The sequence below is a fragment of the Eptatretus burgeri genome, chromosome 13 (genome assembly GCF_056783735.1).
Source record: "Eptatretus burgeri isolate ZD-2024b chromosome 13, Ebu_testis_v1, whole genome shotgun sequence".
Lineage (NCBI taxonomy): Eukaryota > Metazoa > Chordata > Myxini > Myxiniformes > Myxinidae > Eptatretus > Eptatretus burgeri.
In genome coordinates, this window is record NC_140973.1 from 28,802,430 (window position 1) to 28,821,658 (window position 19,229).

The 19,229-nt window shown below is 45.6% G+C and overlaps 2 protein-coding genes across 9 annotated transcripts in view; one reads left to right on the top strand and one right to left on the bottom strand.

Moving 5' to 3' along the window:
* GABRA6 (gamma-aminobutyric acid type A receptor subunit alpha6) overlaps nt 1-19,229 on the bottom strand; it is a 453,203-nt gene that overhangs the window by 356,484 nt on the left and 77,490 nt on the right. The gene's annotated exons all lie outside the window — the stretch shown is intronic.
* The window catches only part of LOC147014140 (gamma-aminobutyric acid receptor subunit beta-3-like), a 272,785-nt gene that overhangs the window by 157,842 nt on the left and 95,714 nt on the right, over nt 1-19,229 (top strand). For all 8 annotated transcript variants that reach the window (XR_015050658.1, XM_085851840.1, XM_085851844.1 and 5 more), the window contains exon 5: nt 12,303-12,385. Coding sequence is in view for 7 of the 8 variants with exons in the window: in XM_085851840.1 (XP_085707966.1) it covers nt 12,303-12,385 (83 nt within the window). In the remaining variant the exon portion in view is untranslated. The remainder of the gene's footprint in view (nt 1-12,302; nt 12,386-19,229) is intronic.

Sequence of the window (19,229 nt, forward strand, 5' to 3'; positions counted from 1 at the left end):
GGAAGAACAAAGGCAAACAAAGCAAGAAAAAGAAAAATGCGAACATGATTTGGAATTAAATCTAAAGGAAGAGGTAAGATCGGGCAAACAGATAAAAGAAAGCCTGGAACAGGAGATGAAAAGAGGAGAGGAACATCTGGAGCAGAGGGAAGAAGAATGGTTGGAAAAGTCAAGACAGTTCGAAGAACTAAAGGGAAAAGTGAGGAAAATAGAGTTGAGTATCCATAAGTGGGAACAAGAGACGAGCGAGCTGAGCGAGAGAATGGAGGAGGAGTGAATTGGTAATTCCCGGGATAGAGAGAACTTGGAAGAGGAATGGAAAACTAAGCTGGAGGAGGAAAAACGGGAACACGATGGGGAATTGGAACAACTGAAGGAATAGGTGAGAACAGGCAATCAGGAAAGAGAAAGCCGAGAACGGAAGATAAAAAGAGGAGAGGAACATCTGGAGGAAAGGATGGAGGAATTGCTGGAAAAGTCAGAACAGTTCGAAGAACAGCAGGGAAAAATGAGGGAGGAAGGAGAAAGGAAAACAAAGATAGAAAAGGAAAAACGCAAACAAGATGGGGAATTGGTGCTACTGGAGCAAGAGGTAAGGGCAAGCCAGATTAAAAGAGAAACCCTGGAAGGGACGATAGAACTAGGAAAGGAATATCAGGAAGAACTTGAGGCATACGGTAAGAAAATGGACGAAATGAGGAAGGAAGCATTGGAAAGTGGTGCGGAAAGGAGGGAAGAAGCATGCAAATTGAGAGAGGAATTATGGGGAAATGTTTCTGACTTACAGAAACACCAAAACAAAGAGATGGAATTACAAAACGAGTTGAGGATGGTGAGAGAAGAAAGAACGACAGCAGAGAATGAAACGTTGAGGAACCACACTGTACAGATCGAACAGCTGGAAGCGAAGGGCAGATTGCAGAATGAGGAACAAGAAAGAGTACTGAAAGAACAAGGAATAAAACAGGAGAAGGAAATCAGCCAATTAAAGGAAATAACGAGATTGCAGAATGAGGAACAAGAGAGACAGTGGAATAAAAAAACTGAAAGAGTATGAATTTGAAACTGAACGACAAAAAGAAAAAAATAGGTTGGAGTGCGAGGATTAAGTGAAGGAGCAAGGAATGAAGCAGGAAGGAGAAATCAGTCAATTGAAGGAGACAATGAGATTGGAGAGGGAACAATGAGAGGAACAATGGGATAGAAAACAAAAAGAACATGAATTTGAGGTTAGCCAATTGAAGGAAACTATGACATTGGAGAATGAGGGACAGCGGGTGAAAGAAATTTAAAAAGAAAGACAAGAACAATTAAAAAATAAAGCAAGGTTGAAGTACGCAGAGATAATGAAAGAACAACGAAAGAAACAGGAAAAAGAACTAAGCCAATTGAAAGAAACTATGAGATTGGAGGCTGAAAAGCATGAGGAAACAGTGGGAGAGAAAACAAAAACTATATGAGTTTGAAATTAACCAGCTCGAGGGGAGAGCAAAATTTGAGTCCACGGAGATCGAAAAACTCCGGAAAGAGAACGAACAACTCAAAAAGCTCCGAGAGGAAGAACGACTCAAATGGGAAGGAAAAAGGAAACAGGAAGAAACAGAAATAAGGAACAAGGAGAGAAAATGTATAGAGACGCGGGAGATAGAAAAAATAGAGGAGAGACGGCACGATAAAGACGGGGTTAAGGACGAACACACACACACACATTGAGGTAGTGGAGGACCATGAGGGGGAGCTGGCAGATTGTTTAGGGACCCGGCGCGAGCAGCTGGATAGCCTCCTTCGGGAACGGAGGGAGACACTATTCTCCCTTGAAGCTGGTCACGACCAGGTGGGTCCGGTCGTGCTTCGCGGAGTTGAGAGGGCGAGTGCTGCGAACGGGTGCACATGCAGCTTGGGGGGTATGGAGGCCCCGGGAGCGAGAGGTGACACGATTCCCCAGTGTGATTGTCCCGGTGTGTGTGGTGAAAGGTGTGAGCGCGCCCCCGTGTGTGAGTGGTGTGGTCACGAGTTTGCCGGAGTGCGTGCTTCCCAGTGCGCCGTGTGTGAAAGAAGCACGGTGTGTGAGAGGGACAGCATGTGTGAGGTCGCTGTGTGTAAGGGAGATGACGGTGGGCATGCGCGAACATGCAGCCGCGTCTCCCGGTGTGAGTGTAATGACATGGTATGTGAGCGTCGTGACACGCAGGTGTGCATGGGTGGACTGGAGACGACAACGGCAACAGGTGAAGGACAAAGGCCGGGTAGCGGCCGTAGCTGGATTAGGGACCGCGCCGGGTTTACCCAGCAGCGAGCACGAGGTTCGGGCCGTGCAGCGCACGAGGCCGCCACGTGCGCGCTTGCGGGAGTGAAACCCGGTCCGTAAACGCCAGCGATGGAAGTTGCCGATCCCGCGGACGGACAAAAGGTAGGCTGGACAACGGATTTGGACCGGATGGGTTCTCCACTCGAGCGTGTGTGAAGCTCCGACGGGCAGAGAACATGTGTTTGTGTGGGGAACCCCTCGAAACGCGAGGCTTGTATTTTTATGCGCAAGGTGACGTCATGGCTGCACGTGTGGTTGGAATCCGGAAGGAGGGTGAATCCCTGCCGGATGGTGCCGTCCAGGAGGGACGAGGTACAAGGTGCGCAAACAGCTGCCATGACGTCACGTAAAAGAGCGCAGGTTGCGAGTTGCCGCGCTGGTGCTGCGCGAATAGGAAAAAAAAAGAAGAAAAAAAAAGCAAGCCTCGCTTCGGGTGAACAGGATTCCCGGGCAAGGTGTGGAAGACCCCCTTGGCTTGGGCACAGGATGGAACTAGTTAGGAGGAAGGGTTAGGTTAGTTCGACTGGCTTCATGGGGCAGGGGTAAGTCCTCATGGGGCCCGTGGAATGGATTAGGTAGAGGGATTCAGTTGAGATTTAGGAGGGAGATGGGATAATATTTGGAGACATGGACAGACTTTGGATGTGTAGAGGGGACGTAGCTTAGCTATGTAGGTTAAATGGAACATGCTATATTGTAAGGGATGATGAGGGAGCACAAGATAGCGAGGGGATGCAGATAGAAGAATGGCAGAATTCAGTGGTGTGTGTTGAAGAGTGAGGAAAGAGAGTTGAAACCTGTACATGAAGAGTGAGTGAGGCCAGCGGGTCTGTGTGAATGGAGTGAAGGTGGAATGCATGGTGCGATGAGTGATTGGGGGGAGGAGTGATTCCCGCCCAAGGAACCCCGGGATCAGAGTAATGCGAGTTAGTGGGTTAGTCAAATTGACAAAATGGAAGTCGTTTTGCTGTTGGTAGGAAAGTAGGCTCGATACCCGCTTGGAGGGGTGCAGGAGACCTGTTGACGGGCTGGGAGCATGGCTGCGAATGGTGAGTATCGCTGAGTGGGTACCCCGGGCACCGGGCTAGTCGGCCGCGGTAGGCCAAGGGCCCATTGGGGGGGGGCGGGATAGTGCAGTGGGCACAGGTGACCCGCTGATGCGGGGCCCGGGGCACCATAGGCCGCGTGGGCAGTGCGTGAGCACGGGTGACCCTCGGAAAGGTGCCTGGGGCGCCAGCCTGCCAGGTGAGCGTTGAGGGGGAGTTGCTCGGGAGGGCACTCCCCAGTTTAGGGAGCTGGTAGGCTTCGAGGCAGTATAGTGCCCGGGGGTGCCATTGCTGGAGAATCAACAGAGGGGAGTTCCTGCCAAGGGAGCCACGCGTCCCAGCCACGAAACCGTGTGAGGGCACGGGCGGGAAATTGGGGGGAAAGGCCCAAAATTGTGAGGACACCAACACAGGCGATGGGAATCCTGGTTGTTAGAACCAATAGTTTAAGCGAGAGGTGCTTGTTGAAAGCCCCGGGGTAGTTTAACAGTTAATGGTTAGGGTAGTTAGGAAGTGAACCCCTCCGCACCACCCATCCCTTCGCTCTCGTTGTGGGCCGCTGGACCCACTCTGAGTAGATCGCTGAAGTCCGAGGAGGCCATTCTGAGGCTTGATTTGGGCCTCGACACAGGACGCTAGCTCTCCCTCATTCCCCTCCAGGAAGGGAACGTAGGAGTTGGGAGTAGGCTAGGAGACGATAGGTTAGCCGAACAAGGACCATAAAGGGGGTTAGGAGACGAAATTATAGTGAGGGAAGTAAAAATAAAAATAAAAACAAAAAAGAATTACTTGGGGCTAAATTGGGTTTTGACAAATTAAGGGAGTGGGTATGGACGGAGACAGGCAAAGGTGATAGGTTGGGAGGGAGACGGTTAGGTAGGTCCGAGCCCACCTTCTGAGTGGCCAGCACCACCGCACTCCCTCCACCAAAAGGCAAAGGCTGGCCAACTTCATCGGCTGGCTGTGTTACTGCAAGGCCTGTGCCGGCCGGATCGTCTGCTGGTGTTTGCTGCAAGGCCTGTGCCGGCCGGATCGTCTGCTGGTGTTTTGCTTCAAGGCCTGTGCCGGTCGATCATCTGCCGGCTGTTTGCTACAGCGGCCTTGTTTTGCCATGCCTTGCCTGCCCACCTTTGCCATCCATGCCTACTGCCCATGTCCACCAGCCCCGTTCTGTTTTGCACCCCCCCCTCCTTGTTCATTGCCATGTGAGCCAGGATCCTCGCGCAAGTTTGCAAGGACTGCCCTGTAGGCAGCTGCAACACGGGACTGCACCGGCGGCCCGTGCACCGTTTGTTTGTTCACTGCATTCATGTTAAGAAGGGGGAGGCCTTGGACTGTGCTTAAGCAGCATGGCCCCCTGCTTGTGACTGTTGTTTTTCTTGCAGAGTCCATCGATCCTGGGCCATGGAAGAGTGTAAATTATAAGGTTAAGTTGTTAAGTTGTGTATTGTATATGAGTGCGCCCCGGCATGTTTGTCTTAGTGCCGGCAATTTATTTAAGACGTCCGCATGAGTGGGTTTGTTTAGTTAGTTTCTCAGCCCGTAGGTTATTTATTTTGGGGACACGAATACACTGAATGTCGCACTCAGGGATCCGAAGATAAACTGTACGAGATGAGAACTACACATGATGGCACACCAAAATGACGACTCAGGACGAGTCTGTAAAAAGGGGAGGGGGTAGTGTTACGGCTGTGGAAATTTGCAGACCACCATAAAGGACCTTAGATCAGTTATGACGATAAGTATATGTGTAGTTAGATTTCCCCACCATTGTTTAGAGGGAATTTCCGTGTTCACAGGGCTGTGATCCTTTGAGATAGCTGTTTTTCTTTTCTCTGTCGTTATTTTGGACCAATCATCCCCCAACAACCAAATTGCCACCACCAACACCCTTCCCAAACCAGCACAGCAAACTCCCACCACCTTCGCCTTTCTACCGAACGTCGTGCCATGGGTTGTGAATGGGATCCTTTCGAGGAAGAAAACGGATCAGGAATGATTCACGCCCACTTTTCATCCATCCAATGGCTGAGCATTAGGTGGTGTAGCCCCGCCTCCAAACCCGCTGTGATCCACAAATTTACATATGCACTCCTCCCCCGGCCTATATAAGCGCGAGCACAATGCAGCGGTGGCAGTGGCAGGGTCGGCAGTGGCAGTCTGGAGGGGTCGGAGAACAGGACAGAGCTCGAAGAGGCAGACAGTGGCAGGGTCGGCAGTGGCAGTGGCAGTGTTGGTGGGGCAGAGTCGGGAGACAGAGCTCGAAGCAGACGGGGAAAGGCAGACGGGGGCCGATCGACGGAGAGGAAGGAGCTCGGAGCTCAGGTCGAAGGTGAGGGGCGAGGAAGGCGAGTTGCTGAGTGGAGCAGGGACGCGGAGGAGGGCTCAGAGGCGAACCAGAGGGCTGAGTGGGGACCGCCACCCGAGAAGGGGTGTAGTGGAGGCCACAGCCAGGAGGAGTTCGCCGGAGCCAGTGCGGTCAAGAGCGTCAACTCGTTGGACGTAGCGTCAGCAATTCCCCTCTCCCTTACCGAGCTCCGTGCTAAGAAAGCGCCGGTAACCCCGTTCGTTCCCCTCCCCAACCGTGGTGCCGACGGTGAAAGACGTGCCTGCGCGGAGAACGCCGGAGAGAGCTCACCGGCCATGCCAGGGGCACGAAGCCAGGCGCAGCTACGCTGACATCGCGGCTTGCCCGCCATCGCACCACGAGGGCACGGGTAAGACCGTTCAGTCTAGTGGACCTGGCCGCTCATCCAGGTTCCATGCACATTTGGTCCACGGACCTGTCTGCCACCCTTGCCTTTGAGGGTGGCTTTTTCCTTTGCTTTTGTGTAAATGCATGTGGTGGTGCCGTCTTATAAGTCGAATTGTCTAAGTGTGCGTGTGGAATAAAGACACTTTATTCGGTTGTAACTCTGCCTTTGCATGCTTTCATTGCTTTCACTGTTATACGTGCATGATTTTTTGTATGGCTGTAAAATACGTGCTTGTCTGAGTGTGCAATAAATGTGCTTGTTGAACTGTTCCCAGTTTCGTTGCGTCCTTTCCCTTGCATCACGGAAGGAATTGGTGGAGGAGTGTAAGCACCCGGAAAATAATCACGTCCGTCGCGGTCGGCGATAACACCGCTCGGTTATCACTGAAGCACGGAACGGGCCGCTTAAGCGGTTCGTATCGTAGGCCGGCCAGCGGCGAGGTACGATCGCCCGGTTAACTACTCGCACGGGTACTTAAGTAGGTCAAATTTGGCGAACAACCCTATCTTGCGTGGGTGGCCAATTGGCACGATTGTGGTGAGGCCAAAAGACCCACCCGTGACTAGCTCCCGGCTTTGTTCCGGGAGGGCCATGACTGAATTGTCCGTTCCGGTGGGCGACGCGGTCGCGATTTGAGTTACGTGGCCGATCGCATGCCGGGTGGACCGAAATTCCTAACAATATATCGATACATATATATATATATATATATATATATATATATATATATATTTATATATATATATATATATATATATATATATATATATATATATATATATATATATATATATATATATATATTTATATATATATATATATATATATATATATATATATATATATTGTTGCGAATTCGCGGCCGCCGGCGTGCGATCGGCCACTCGACTCGAATGGCGGCCGCCTCGCCCACCGGACGGACAATTCAGTCGTGACCCTCCGGGAACTATCGCCTGGAGCCAGTCACGGGTGGGCCTTTCGACCTCACCACAGTCGTGCCAATCGGCCACCCGCGTAGGATAGGGTTGTTCGCCAAACTCGACCTACCTAAGTACCCACGCGGATGGTAGACCGGGCGACCACAAGAGGACCGTACCTCGCTGCAGGCCGACTCCCGACACGAACCGCTTAAGCGGTCCGTTCCGTGCTATCGGGATAACCGAGCGGTGTTATCGTCAGCCTCAACGGTTCCGATTAATTATCGGGCGTATTTAGCCCACGACGAACCCTTTACGTGAAGCAAGATGGAGATTCAAACGAAGGAAAGGACGCAGCGAAACGGGGAACAATTCAACATAATGCACTTTATTCACACAGACACAAAGCACATATATACAACCAAACAGAATCAGAAATGCACATAAAGCATATGCAAGAAGAAACCAATAAAAGCAACGACGACGCAGAGCTACAACAGACTACGCGAACACACGGCAACACTTATACAGTTTTACTTCACAAGACACGGCACCACAAGTTCCATACAAAAAAAACCCCAAAAAGAAATAGAAGTGGTCACTTCCCTGTGCGCGCACCGAGTCCTTCTCCGCGCTATCAGCTCCCGCTCCTCCGGCGCTGTCGGCGAGCTCGTGCTTCGTGCCGGTACGTGTCGCCGTTCGACGCCGCGGACCAGGGTTTTGGGGAATGAACGGGGTTTTCAGCGCTCTCTCGGTGCGGACAGGGGGGGGGGAGAAATCGTCGACACTCGGGGTCGAGAGGGAGAGGAAATGGCGGACGCTCCGTCCCACCAGTGGGGTCTCGGGACCACACCGACTCCGGCGAACCCTCGAACAGGAGCTTTCTCTCCCTTTCCTCTTCTCTTCTCTTCTCTTCTCTTCTCTTCTCTTCTCTTCTCTTCTCTTCTCTTCTCTTCTCTTCTCTCTCTCTCTCTCTTTCTCCACACCGTCGTTTGTCCAAAAGGTCCAAGGCGCTTCAGGATCAAGGGCTCCGCAGGGATCAACAGGCCGGCAGGAACAACAACAACCACCTCTTCGCAGAGCCATCCCTTTTTATATCGCCGGACTCCGCCCCGTTCTTTGCTCTACCCCCTTCGAGGCGCTTCGAGAAAGGTCTCAAAGAGGGGGGTTCCTCCTCCCTGGCCGCGTCACACCGCGCATCCACCAATCGGGCGCCAGCTGCCCTCCCCTCGCTTCTCCTCCCTCACACCAAGCGCGGAGAAGAATGGCACGAAAAACAGGCGGGAAAAGCCCACTGAGCGTCCTCGTTGGTTTTTGTTTGAAATAAAAGATAGAAAAAGAAAAACGACTGACTCAAAGCGTCGCAGCCCAAATGAATCACATTAATTCCCTCTAAACAACGGGTTTGGGGCTAACTACACATGTACTTAAGAGATACCTCACCTACGGGACCTGGATGGTGGTTTGCGAATTTCCACAGCCGTGACACTATATATATACAATTGACCCCTCCCATGCTCCACCAAGCCAAAGTAGCTGCGTAAAGCAACCCAAGAAGACTTACGCAAGGTAAGTGGTAAATGCTATTTCGAACCCTTCCCAGAGTTCCTTAACAACTCTAAAGATGTGTATAGTATAGCTGAGGGGAGTGTATAGCATTGGGATTCTCATGTGTGTACTATGTGTGAACGTCGTTATAGTTGTTGAGGAACTCTGGGAAGGGTTCGAAACAGCATTTAGCACTTACATTGCGTAAAGGCCCAGTCACACCTTGACGTTTTAGCCAGCTTATTTCGATTTTTGAAAAATTTGTCTAAAACGCTGGCACACATCGAATACCTTATGGGTAAGTTTTGGAAACATTGAGAGCACGCTGAAAAACACTGCCATATGTCGTAGTACGCTGGCTTTCATCGTTGTACTTTGCGGTTGTCCTCAAATTTTAGCATGCTTGAAATTTTACGACTTATGCCAGCGTATGACTCACAAGTTCCGCTACGCTGGCCATAAGTTGTAGGCACGTTATGCGATCGTTGACACACGTCGACACACGTTACTTCTAAGTTAATCATAAGTCGAAACACGTTAAGGTAATGTTTAGCGTACCCGAAACTTATTTCCAACCTATGAGTAACGTTTTGTAGGCATGTGACGTGATCGTTGACACACGTACACACACCTTCCTTGTAAGTTACTCATAAGTCGAAACACGTCAAGGTAATGGTTTGCGTCAGTGTTCCAGACTCCCTGGTTTTTTTATTTTTATTTTTTTTTCTTCGGTATGACGGTGATGTTGAAACTTCGATTTCTAGTGCGGTTATGATTTAAATCGTTGAGTGGCAGGCTATTAATTATATTATATTATAACCGCACGAGAAATCGAAGTGTCAACATCACCGTCATACCGAAGAAAAAAAAAACCAAAAAAAACAGGGAGTCTGGAACACTGACGCTAAACATTACCTCGACGTGTTTCGACTTATGAGTAACGTACAAGTAACTTTTGTCGACGTGTGCCAACGATCGCATGTCGTGCGTACAACTTATTCCCATCGCATGGGGAACGTGTGAGGGATACGGCAAGTACGTCGTAAAATTTTTAACACGTTTAAAATTTCAAGACGTACTCCACTTACTATGACGTATGATAGCGTACTTTAGCGTTCTGTTCACGTGTACCAAACTTACCCATACCGTATTCGACGTGCGCCAGCGTTTTAGACGCATTTTTCGGAAGTCGGCATACGCTGGCAAGATCGCCAAGGTGTGACTGCAATGTTGACACTTCCATTTCTCAGGCGGTTATGATTTGAATCATTGTGCAGCAGCCTTTTAATAGACTATGCCACATGATCGTCGGCGATACATACAGCGCGCTATGCATAAGTTAGACTATCGTTGGGCATAGGTTGTGAATGCCGACAACAGGCTAAGCATTCGTTGGTATAAGTAATCTATAAGACAACGAAACGTTCTGTGTCCGTTACTAATATGTTATGCATACGACCAACTCGTTATGAATACGTCCGAATCTTTAAAAAAAAACATCAAAAGTTCAGCGTAAGCCAGCGTTTTACATACATTTTGATACATTGCCATTGCTGGCTAAAACGTCAAGGTGTGACTGGGCCATAAGTTTTCTTTGGTTGCTTTTCGGAGCTACTTTTGCAAGAGAAGCATGGGAGGGGTCAATCATTTATGTAATCCAAGCCACCTTGATGTTGTCGATTCGGTGAGAGCTGATTGGCTGTTCCCTCCATTCACAGGTGCGAGATGTGGACGGGTCTTTCTTTATTTTTATATTTACTGCTTTTGACGTTTGCATGTGGTTCGTGCTTGAGAGCCTCATTGGTATGCATTGCTGTCAACGCTATCGCTGACGATTCGCCAATAAGTGATGAAACCGGTCCGGTAGCTGATGGTAGTGCATAGCATTGTGATTGTTGCGTGTGTACTATGTGTGAACGTCTTTATAGTTGTTGAGGACCTCTGGGAAGGGTTCAAAACATCGTTGAACACTTACCTTGCATAAGTCTTCTTGGGTTGCTTTATGCAGCTACTTTTGCTCGAGGAGCATGAGAGGGGTCAATCATTTATATAATCCTAATCACCTGCGTGTGGTTGATTAGGTGAGAGCTGATTGGCTGTTCACTCCATTCACAGGTGAAAGATGTGGGTGGGTCTACACACACACACACACACACACACACACACACACACACACACACACACACACACACACACACACACACACACACACACACACACACACACACACACACACACACACACACACACGCCGAAAAGTAGTCCAATTAATCCAATCGATGTTTGACCAATCAATCAAACAGTCCGAATAAACACAACTCCCCAATTTTTTAACAAACAGGAAAGAGAGTCCTCCTCTCTTTCCTGTTAAGTAAAAAATTGGCGAGTTGAGTTGACTCAGATTCTTTTTGATCGAATGGTTTGCTGTGCTGTGTAGCTGAATGATATATGTATGTGTGTGTGTGTATATATATATATATATATATATATATATATATATATATATATATATATATATATATATATATATATATATATATATATATATATATATATATATGGTGTTGCAATAGTCTGGATTCAGAGGCAAAAATTTATTTTAAAGTTTTATGAAGTAAATGCTCAAATTGACGGCCTTGGACTTCGCGACACTTGTTTACACGCTGAATACAAGAACGTTAAACATTTCTGAACCTAAAACGTTTAAACACTTTAACAGTGGCATGTGTTATTGGATGCTTATCAGGATGCTTTCTTTTGAATTCGGCAGCAACTCCTCAATGTGAAGAATCCTGTCTTGCGTACATTAAAATGAGTTAAATTCGATCTTCAATTGTTAGTTTTGAAGCCATCTTGGATCTGAAATAAAAATAAAAATATCAAATTGTTTATTCGGAAAAATGTCTATGGATCTAGACTTTTGGGACATCCTGTTTATATATATATATATATATATATATATATATATATATATATATATATATATATATATATATATATATGCATGTATGTCTATACATATGGTGTTATTACCACAGCACTCTCAATGCCTCTGAGGAAGAGAACTAGTTTGTTCTCGAAACGTCAAGCATTAAATAAAGAATGTGAATTCTTTTATTGGTTCAGTGTTCTACTTTCTTTTTACAAATATGAATCCTGAGCTGCAAATCTTTTAAGTTCCATATAGCAACCACGAAGAGCTGCACAAGGTAAGCCTTTGCTGTTTCAAAACTCTCCCCAAGTTCCACTACAGCTGAAAAACATTCACAAGTCGTACATACATAAGAATCCCAATGCTACACACATCCTGAGCCGTCAGACCGGTTTCCTCGCTTATTAGTGAGTCAGCAGTGACAGCGAAGAAAGAAACGCACACCACTGAGACTCCCAAGCATGTACCACATACAATTTCATCAGCAGTCAACATACAAATGAAAACAAGACCGATTCAAATCTCTCACCCATAATTGGAGGGAATAACCAATAAGCTCTCACCTTATCAATTATCCCAGGGGGCTAAAATTATCAATAAATTGATGCTTCCTATGCTCTTTTGAGTTTATTATTGTCCCAGGAATCATACATATATTCTCTATTATGATTTAAAACTGCACACAATAATGAGCTATATGTCCTTCATGTTAACACTGTCTAATATTGTCAGTCACACCAATTGGTTTTAAACAATGTAATTATTTGCTTATGCTGTTCCTTTTTTCTGCAGGATAACTTCAACTGCAGCATGCATGATGGACTTGCGCCGTTACCCACTCGACGAGCAGAACTGCACACTGGAGATTGAGAGCTGTGAGTGGCAGTGGGTTGTTTCACGTGGGCGCGTGTTGCATTACATGTTTTGTTTTTTTTTAATCACTGGAACAACACCATAGGCCTAACCAAAAATTCTTCATCTGGACCTGCTGTTTTGTCCTCTTTTGGACTGCCACTTAAATCTCCCTGCTGAGCTTGAGACCAAAGGCTCTTCTGTTAAGTTTAGTTTTTGTTCAGCAATCTTTCTTAAGCTGCAATTTGTACCCATGTTCTCTTTATGGAAAGTTGTAATCAATGTTAAATACTATTAAAATGTAAAATTTTGTATTAATGCAGCTCAATTGATAATGTAGTTCAGGTAAATGGGTGAGTTTTGATTTGATTGGTGGGTTTTCAGTGATTTCTCCACATTGTTTTTAGGCTTCACATTATTGGTTTCACATTATTGTGAAAATGATTGGCTTCACATTATTGGTTTTAGGTTATGATTTTAAAAGGCAGATTTTGGTGTAATTACCAGTTTTAGATCACACATATTTGCTATTGATTATTTGTTTTAATTCTTGATCATCCAAATAATTTGTGATCCTTGTTAGACCTTTGAGACAGTTTTTTGATTTTCACTGACAGAAACCCATATTAATTAGTATTGGGTTTCATGTCATTGAAGTGGATTCAATTCCAAAGAGCCATTGTTGCCTTTTCATGCAACCTAAAGTACATCCCAAGTATCCATTGGAATTTACATCTGCAGCAATTAGGCCTAAGTCACATTTGCCACGGCAGCCGTGGGGTCTCCAAAATCTACGGCCACTAGCAATTATATGGCGGCCGCAGTATTTCCACGGTCACACAATGTAGCAGTCACATATGTTTTTATTTTTCGGGGAGCCGCACGGGGTATTTATAAATTGTGGAGACTGAAAATGTGGGGGTGCCATACGGTCTTTGATTTGATGTCGCACGGTGACCTTAGGGCGTTCCTGCGGCAGCCATAGAATTTTCAAGGTAGACGCAAGATGCCCGCAAGGCGACTGCAGGGGGACCGGAGGGGGGCCCTAAGGCGAACGTGCGGCCAGACGGACGGTAACGAGTGGGTTGTTTTTTTTTACCAGTTCTTTTGTTTCGGCTTGTCGAATTGCTACGGTGAACGTAGAAATGAAAAAAGTTACAACTCCGCGCTATAATTCCACGGCGACCCTACGGCCTGTAAAAGATAGCCAAACGGCGTAGGGCCACCCTGAGGCCACCTCAGAAAGTCTGCGGCCGCCGCACGTTTCTGTCAATTCAGAGGGCGTACGGCCGCCGTATCCTCGCCGTAGAGCAAATGTGACTTAGGCCTTAGGAGACATGCAATTACTTTCAATGATCATTGCAGTTGCAAAACAAAGGCAATACAAGGGCATGCTTTTGAACTATTGTGAAAAGATTGCATCAATAAGACAGAAAGAATCTCAAGCCAAACAACTTGTTCTGATTATTGTGCCAGAAAATAACTTTGATCTATTCACCTTTATTTTTAACTCGCAAATACCATCAGTCGCTTCGCTGATGGGAATAATAAGAGGGTGGAGAAAAAGAGGGGAGAGAGAGGGGTGAAGGATGGTTCGGAGGTGGAGGGGGGAAGAGAGAGGAGGAAGAGTAAGCAAGGAGGGAGGGGCGCAAGGAAAGGTGGGGGACCAAGGAGGGAGGGAGAGTAAGGTGGGGTGGGGGAAGGAAAGGCAGCATGAGGTGAAAGGAAGGGAAGGCAGACGTGCAGTGGAGTGTTAATTTTGATTCATACTCTCTCATCAAAATGATTCTGCATGGAATAAAAGTGAAGACAGAAACAAAATAATGTCTGAAATCCATTTTCTACTGGTCATACTGTAAACAGTGCCGGGACAAATATATAAAGCTGTGTCTAACCAATGACTGACAGTCCGGAGACAAACACTGCCAGAACATGTCTGGAGACAGACACCGTCCGGACATAATCGCCGCCAGGACACGTCCGGAGATAAATACTGCCCAGACACGTCCGGAGACAAACACCATCTGGAGACAAACACCACCCAGACATGGCCGGAGACAAGCACTACCTGGAGATAAACACTGCCCGGACATAATCATCACCTGGACACATCCGGAGACAAACATTGCCCGGACATAAACACCGCCTGAATACGTCCAGAGAAAGCCACCATTCGGACATAATCACCGCCCAGATATGTCTGGAGACGGAGAGAGATGTGTGCGAGGGTGCTGCACTACATTTCGAGGAGGCAGAGTGAGGATGGAACAGAAAGAGAGAGGGGGGGGGGAGTTTGCAGAGCGAAAATGTTATGCTTTGTGAAACACAGACACAAATATATATATATATATATATATATATATATATATATATATATATATATATATATATATATGTCATGCACCGCATTCCAACGTTTCATTCAACGACGGACCGCATATACGATGGTGGTCCCATAAGATTATAATGGAGCTGAAAAATTCCTATCGCCTTGTGATGTCGTAGCCGTTGAAGCGCTGCCAGTCATATAAAAGTACAGTATAGCACATACAATTATGTACAGTACATAATGCTTGATAATGGTAATAAACAATGGTAATAATGATATAATACTTGATAATGGTATAAATACTTGATAATGGTAATAAATACAGTGTGGCCCCGTTATAATGCGATCGTTGAGGTCCATAAAATGTCATCATGAAAAACGTGGGGTCACGCTAAATCGGGATTCAAGAAAATTACCATTCAAACTGACCCAATGTTGACCTCACATCTTAAAACACCCCGATTTTCACCCTATTTGACCCGTTTTTTGCACGTTTACCTTCGAGCAAGTAAATTACCTTTGGATTAAAGAATTCCGCTAATAAATCATTGTTGTTACAGTACAAATTAAAACACAAATTGATTTTTAGTGAAGCTTTTTATGTTAAAACATTCGCACTGTTCCGAAAATATTTCACACAACTGACAGGTGCTCGTTTCTTCATTTGTAAATTATAACATCGACGCAATGATTATCTATAAAATCCAAACGCTATTAATTCACCGTTCCATAATCGATGCGAGAGGAGATTGTAAGCAGCCGCTAACAACACACATGGCCGTCATGAACAGCACAAAGGTAAAACTAACGTGTCTTCTGTATATCTTAGATGTGGGACAATGGGACAAGATGTGGAGGTGGAAGACGGTGATATTGATGAATGATCCTGACCCTATATAGGCCTAGGCTAATGTGTGTGTTTGTGTCTTAGTTTTTAACAAAAAAAGTTTAAAAAGTTTTTTAAAATTATATTTTTGTACATCTGTACAATGTGTTTGTGTTTTAGGGCTCGGGTTATTACAAGAAGAAAGAAATAAAATTAAAAAAAATTTAGTGCAGCTAAAGTGTAGAGTGTTTATAACATCTACAGTAGTATACAATAATGTCTTCAGCCTTCACAATCACTCACCACTCACTCACTGACTCACCCAGAGCAACTTCCAGTCCTGCAAGCTCCATTCATGGCAAGTGCCCTAAACAGGTGTACCATTTTTTTTCTCTTTTATGCCGTATTTTTACTGTACCTTTTCTATGTTTAGATATGTTTTGATACACAAATACCATTGTGTTACAATTGCCTACAGTATTCAGTACATTAACATGCTGTACAGGTTTGTTGCATTGGAGCAATAGGCTATACCATATAGCCGAGGTGTGTAGTAGGTTATACCATCGAGGTTTGTGTTGTTATACACTCGATGATGTTCGCACAATGACGACATTGCTTAATGACGCATTTCTCAGTAAGTAACCCCATCGTTAAGTGGCACATGACTGTTATGTATATGTATATGTGTATATATATATATATATATATATATATATATATATATATATATATATATATATATATATATATATATATATATATATATATATATATTGGCAATCTTTTGGGAATTGGCAAATTGGAGTCAGTGTATTTACCGACCACAGTACATACTCTATACTATACAACCCAAAAACCTTGAGTAGCTTTCACCCTTGTTTTGGGGGAATTTCAAGAAACAAATTAAAAAAACAATTTTGCATTATAATGTTTCACAGAGATGTGCATACTCATTAATATTTATCAAGACCTGGCAATCGTCATGCGACGGGTGGAAAAAATGTGGCTCGGTATTTTAGAAAACATGTTAATACGGCAAATGGCTCAGACATGGGGAGTTATCAAATGTATTTTGCTTTGTAACTCACAAAGAGAAACTGCTTAACCTTCGTGAAGCACACACCTGGTTCATATTAAATAACAAATTGCTTTAGAAACAAAAAATTGGGAAGGACAAAGGAAAACTAATCACGAGAAAACTAGTCAACTAGTCACGAGGACAAAGGAAGACGTGCTTGCTCGTACGCTACTGAGGTTAAAAGTTAAAAGGTAAACCTCCACCACCCATCTTCATCATAAGATACTGGATGAAACTTTGCCACCACGATGCCCATAACCAAGCATGCAGGCATGCACACACCTACAGAGGGTCCCTTTACAGATACAAATCTACCCATATGCACTTGTGCATCCACATACCCGACTGTGCATCCAGATTGGGACATGAACTGCACTGCCTTCGACTGTAAGGCATGTGGCAAGCGGCTAAAGCATTCAAGTGAGCACTCCAATTAATTGGTTGATAATGAACGGGTGGCTTGGCAACCGAGAGAAAGCTGATTGGTAATGGCACATACCCACAAAATAAAAAATAAAAAATATATTAAAAAAAATCCAGAAAAAATACACACATATTGTTACGACTGTGGAAGCCATTTGCACACAAACAAACAGCAGTCCCTAAGCTTAGTTATTTCAATAAGTATGTGTATAGTTGGATTCCTCCCTATGACTAAAGGGTCTTTACATGTGTGCGCTGCAAAGTTTCTTTCTAGTTAGATTTTTGCAATGCCCAACGCCAACAAATCAATCCTTCACTTCTTCGCACTATCGACGTCATTGCCCACATGCATTCGACCACGGTTGTGAGTGGGGGTTTCCTCACCTCAGAACACCGACTCCGCCCAGGAAAGGAGGGGTGTCCCCTTGTCCAATCACAGATGGCCAGCACATCACCCCACGAAACCCTGTCCAATCAGGGCAAAGATTATCTCAAAGGACCGATCACCCCACCCTGCCCGGGGGAAGGATAAGAATCGCCGGGCTCCTCTGAGTGTTCGCTGCAGTTGGGTTGGAATTGTCGGAGAAGAAAGGGGTCGCCATTGCTCTTGGTGTGCGTCATTGGTGGTCGTCGTTGCCGTGTCTCAAGCCTGTCCTCTGACTATTCCACAGCCGTCTACTTCCATCTCTCATTTTGTCGAGCAATAACCCGGAGTCCGAGCCGGGAATCTCTGCTGGCCCTCTGTGAGGAGCGACCCTGGCCCTGCCTGGACCCCACTATACCGTGTCTGGGCTCGCTGATGACCCCGAGTTTCACACCTGCAGTCACGGGCCAAACCACACGAGGCAGCCAGGTACCGACCAAACTCTGACCTCCAGCCTGTCTATCCCCTTGGCTGCGAGGGTCGAAATAAAGATAATCCGGGTCCATTTTTTTTTGGTGTGTGTGTGTGTCTGTGGTGGTGCCATCCTATAAGTAGAAATTGTATTAGTGTTGATTGCTCATTGTACAATGCATGTATATTCGTGATTAAGTCTGCTTTGTGTCTCCCTCCCCATTATAAATAAACCCCTGTTAAATGTTCCAGCTCGTTGCCTGTCGTTTCTGCCATTGACCCAGCACGGTGCGGGCTTGAGAAATAGTGAGGCCTTTGTGCCGTAAGTTGTCATTTGGTCCGGCGCGGCTTTGGTAATTTCCGCTCGGTTACGCCGGATGCGAGTCGGTAACAGCGACTCAGTTCGGACAAAACCGGCCGAGGGTGTGGCTTCCCCGGTAGTTAGACGGCGTGAGTACTGAGGTAAATTGGAATAGACAAGTGGATCCAACCTCACGCCTTCGAAATATTGGCGACCATGGTCCTTTAAGCGACCCGCCGACTCCAGAGTTATCCGGGGTAACGACCTTAAATTCCGGGTGTTCGGAGGGAGACGGCCCACCTGCTCCGTCTAGCGGTCGTCCTTGCCACGGAACCCTGGCACCACAACAATATATGTATATATATATATATACATACATATATATATATATATATATATATATATATATATATATATATATATATATATATATATATATATATATATATATACGATGCTTATAGAAAATCTACACCCCCTTTCAAAATTTTCATCTTTTGTTGCCTTCAAGCCTGGAATTAAATTGCATTAAATCAGACTTTTTCCACCTTTATTTACACATCGTAATCCACAACTTCCAAGTGAAAAACAAATTCTACAAATTTCAGAAAATTCATTAAAAAAATATAAAACTAGAATATCTTCTTTGGATACGTGTCTAACCCCCTTATAATAGCAATTGTAAATTAGCTCAGGTGCAACCAATCACCATCAAAATCACACACTGAGTAAATTTGTATCCACCTGTGTTAAATTGTTGTGATTCGGATTATTTCACAATAAAACCAGCTGTTCCTGTAGGTTTCCTCTGCGAGGTAGTGCATTTCACAGGAAAGACTCAACCATGAGCACCAAGGAGCTTTCAAAAGAACTCCGTGATAAAGTTGTGGAAAGGCACAGATCAAGGGATAGGTATAGAAATATTTCAAAGGCTTTGAATATCCCTTGGAGTACAGTCAAGACAATCATTAAGAAGTGAAAGGTGTATGGTACCACCAAGACCCTGACTAGATCAGACCGACCCCCAAACAAGGAGACTGATCAGAGAGGCCACAAAGAGGCCAAAGGCAAC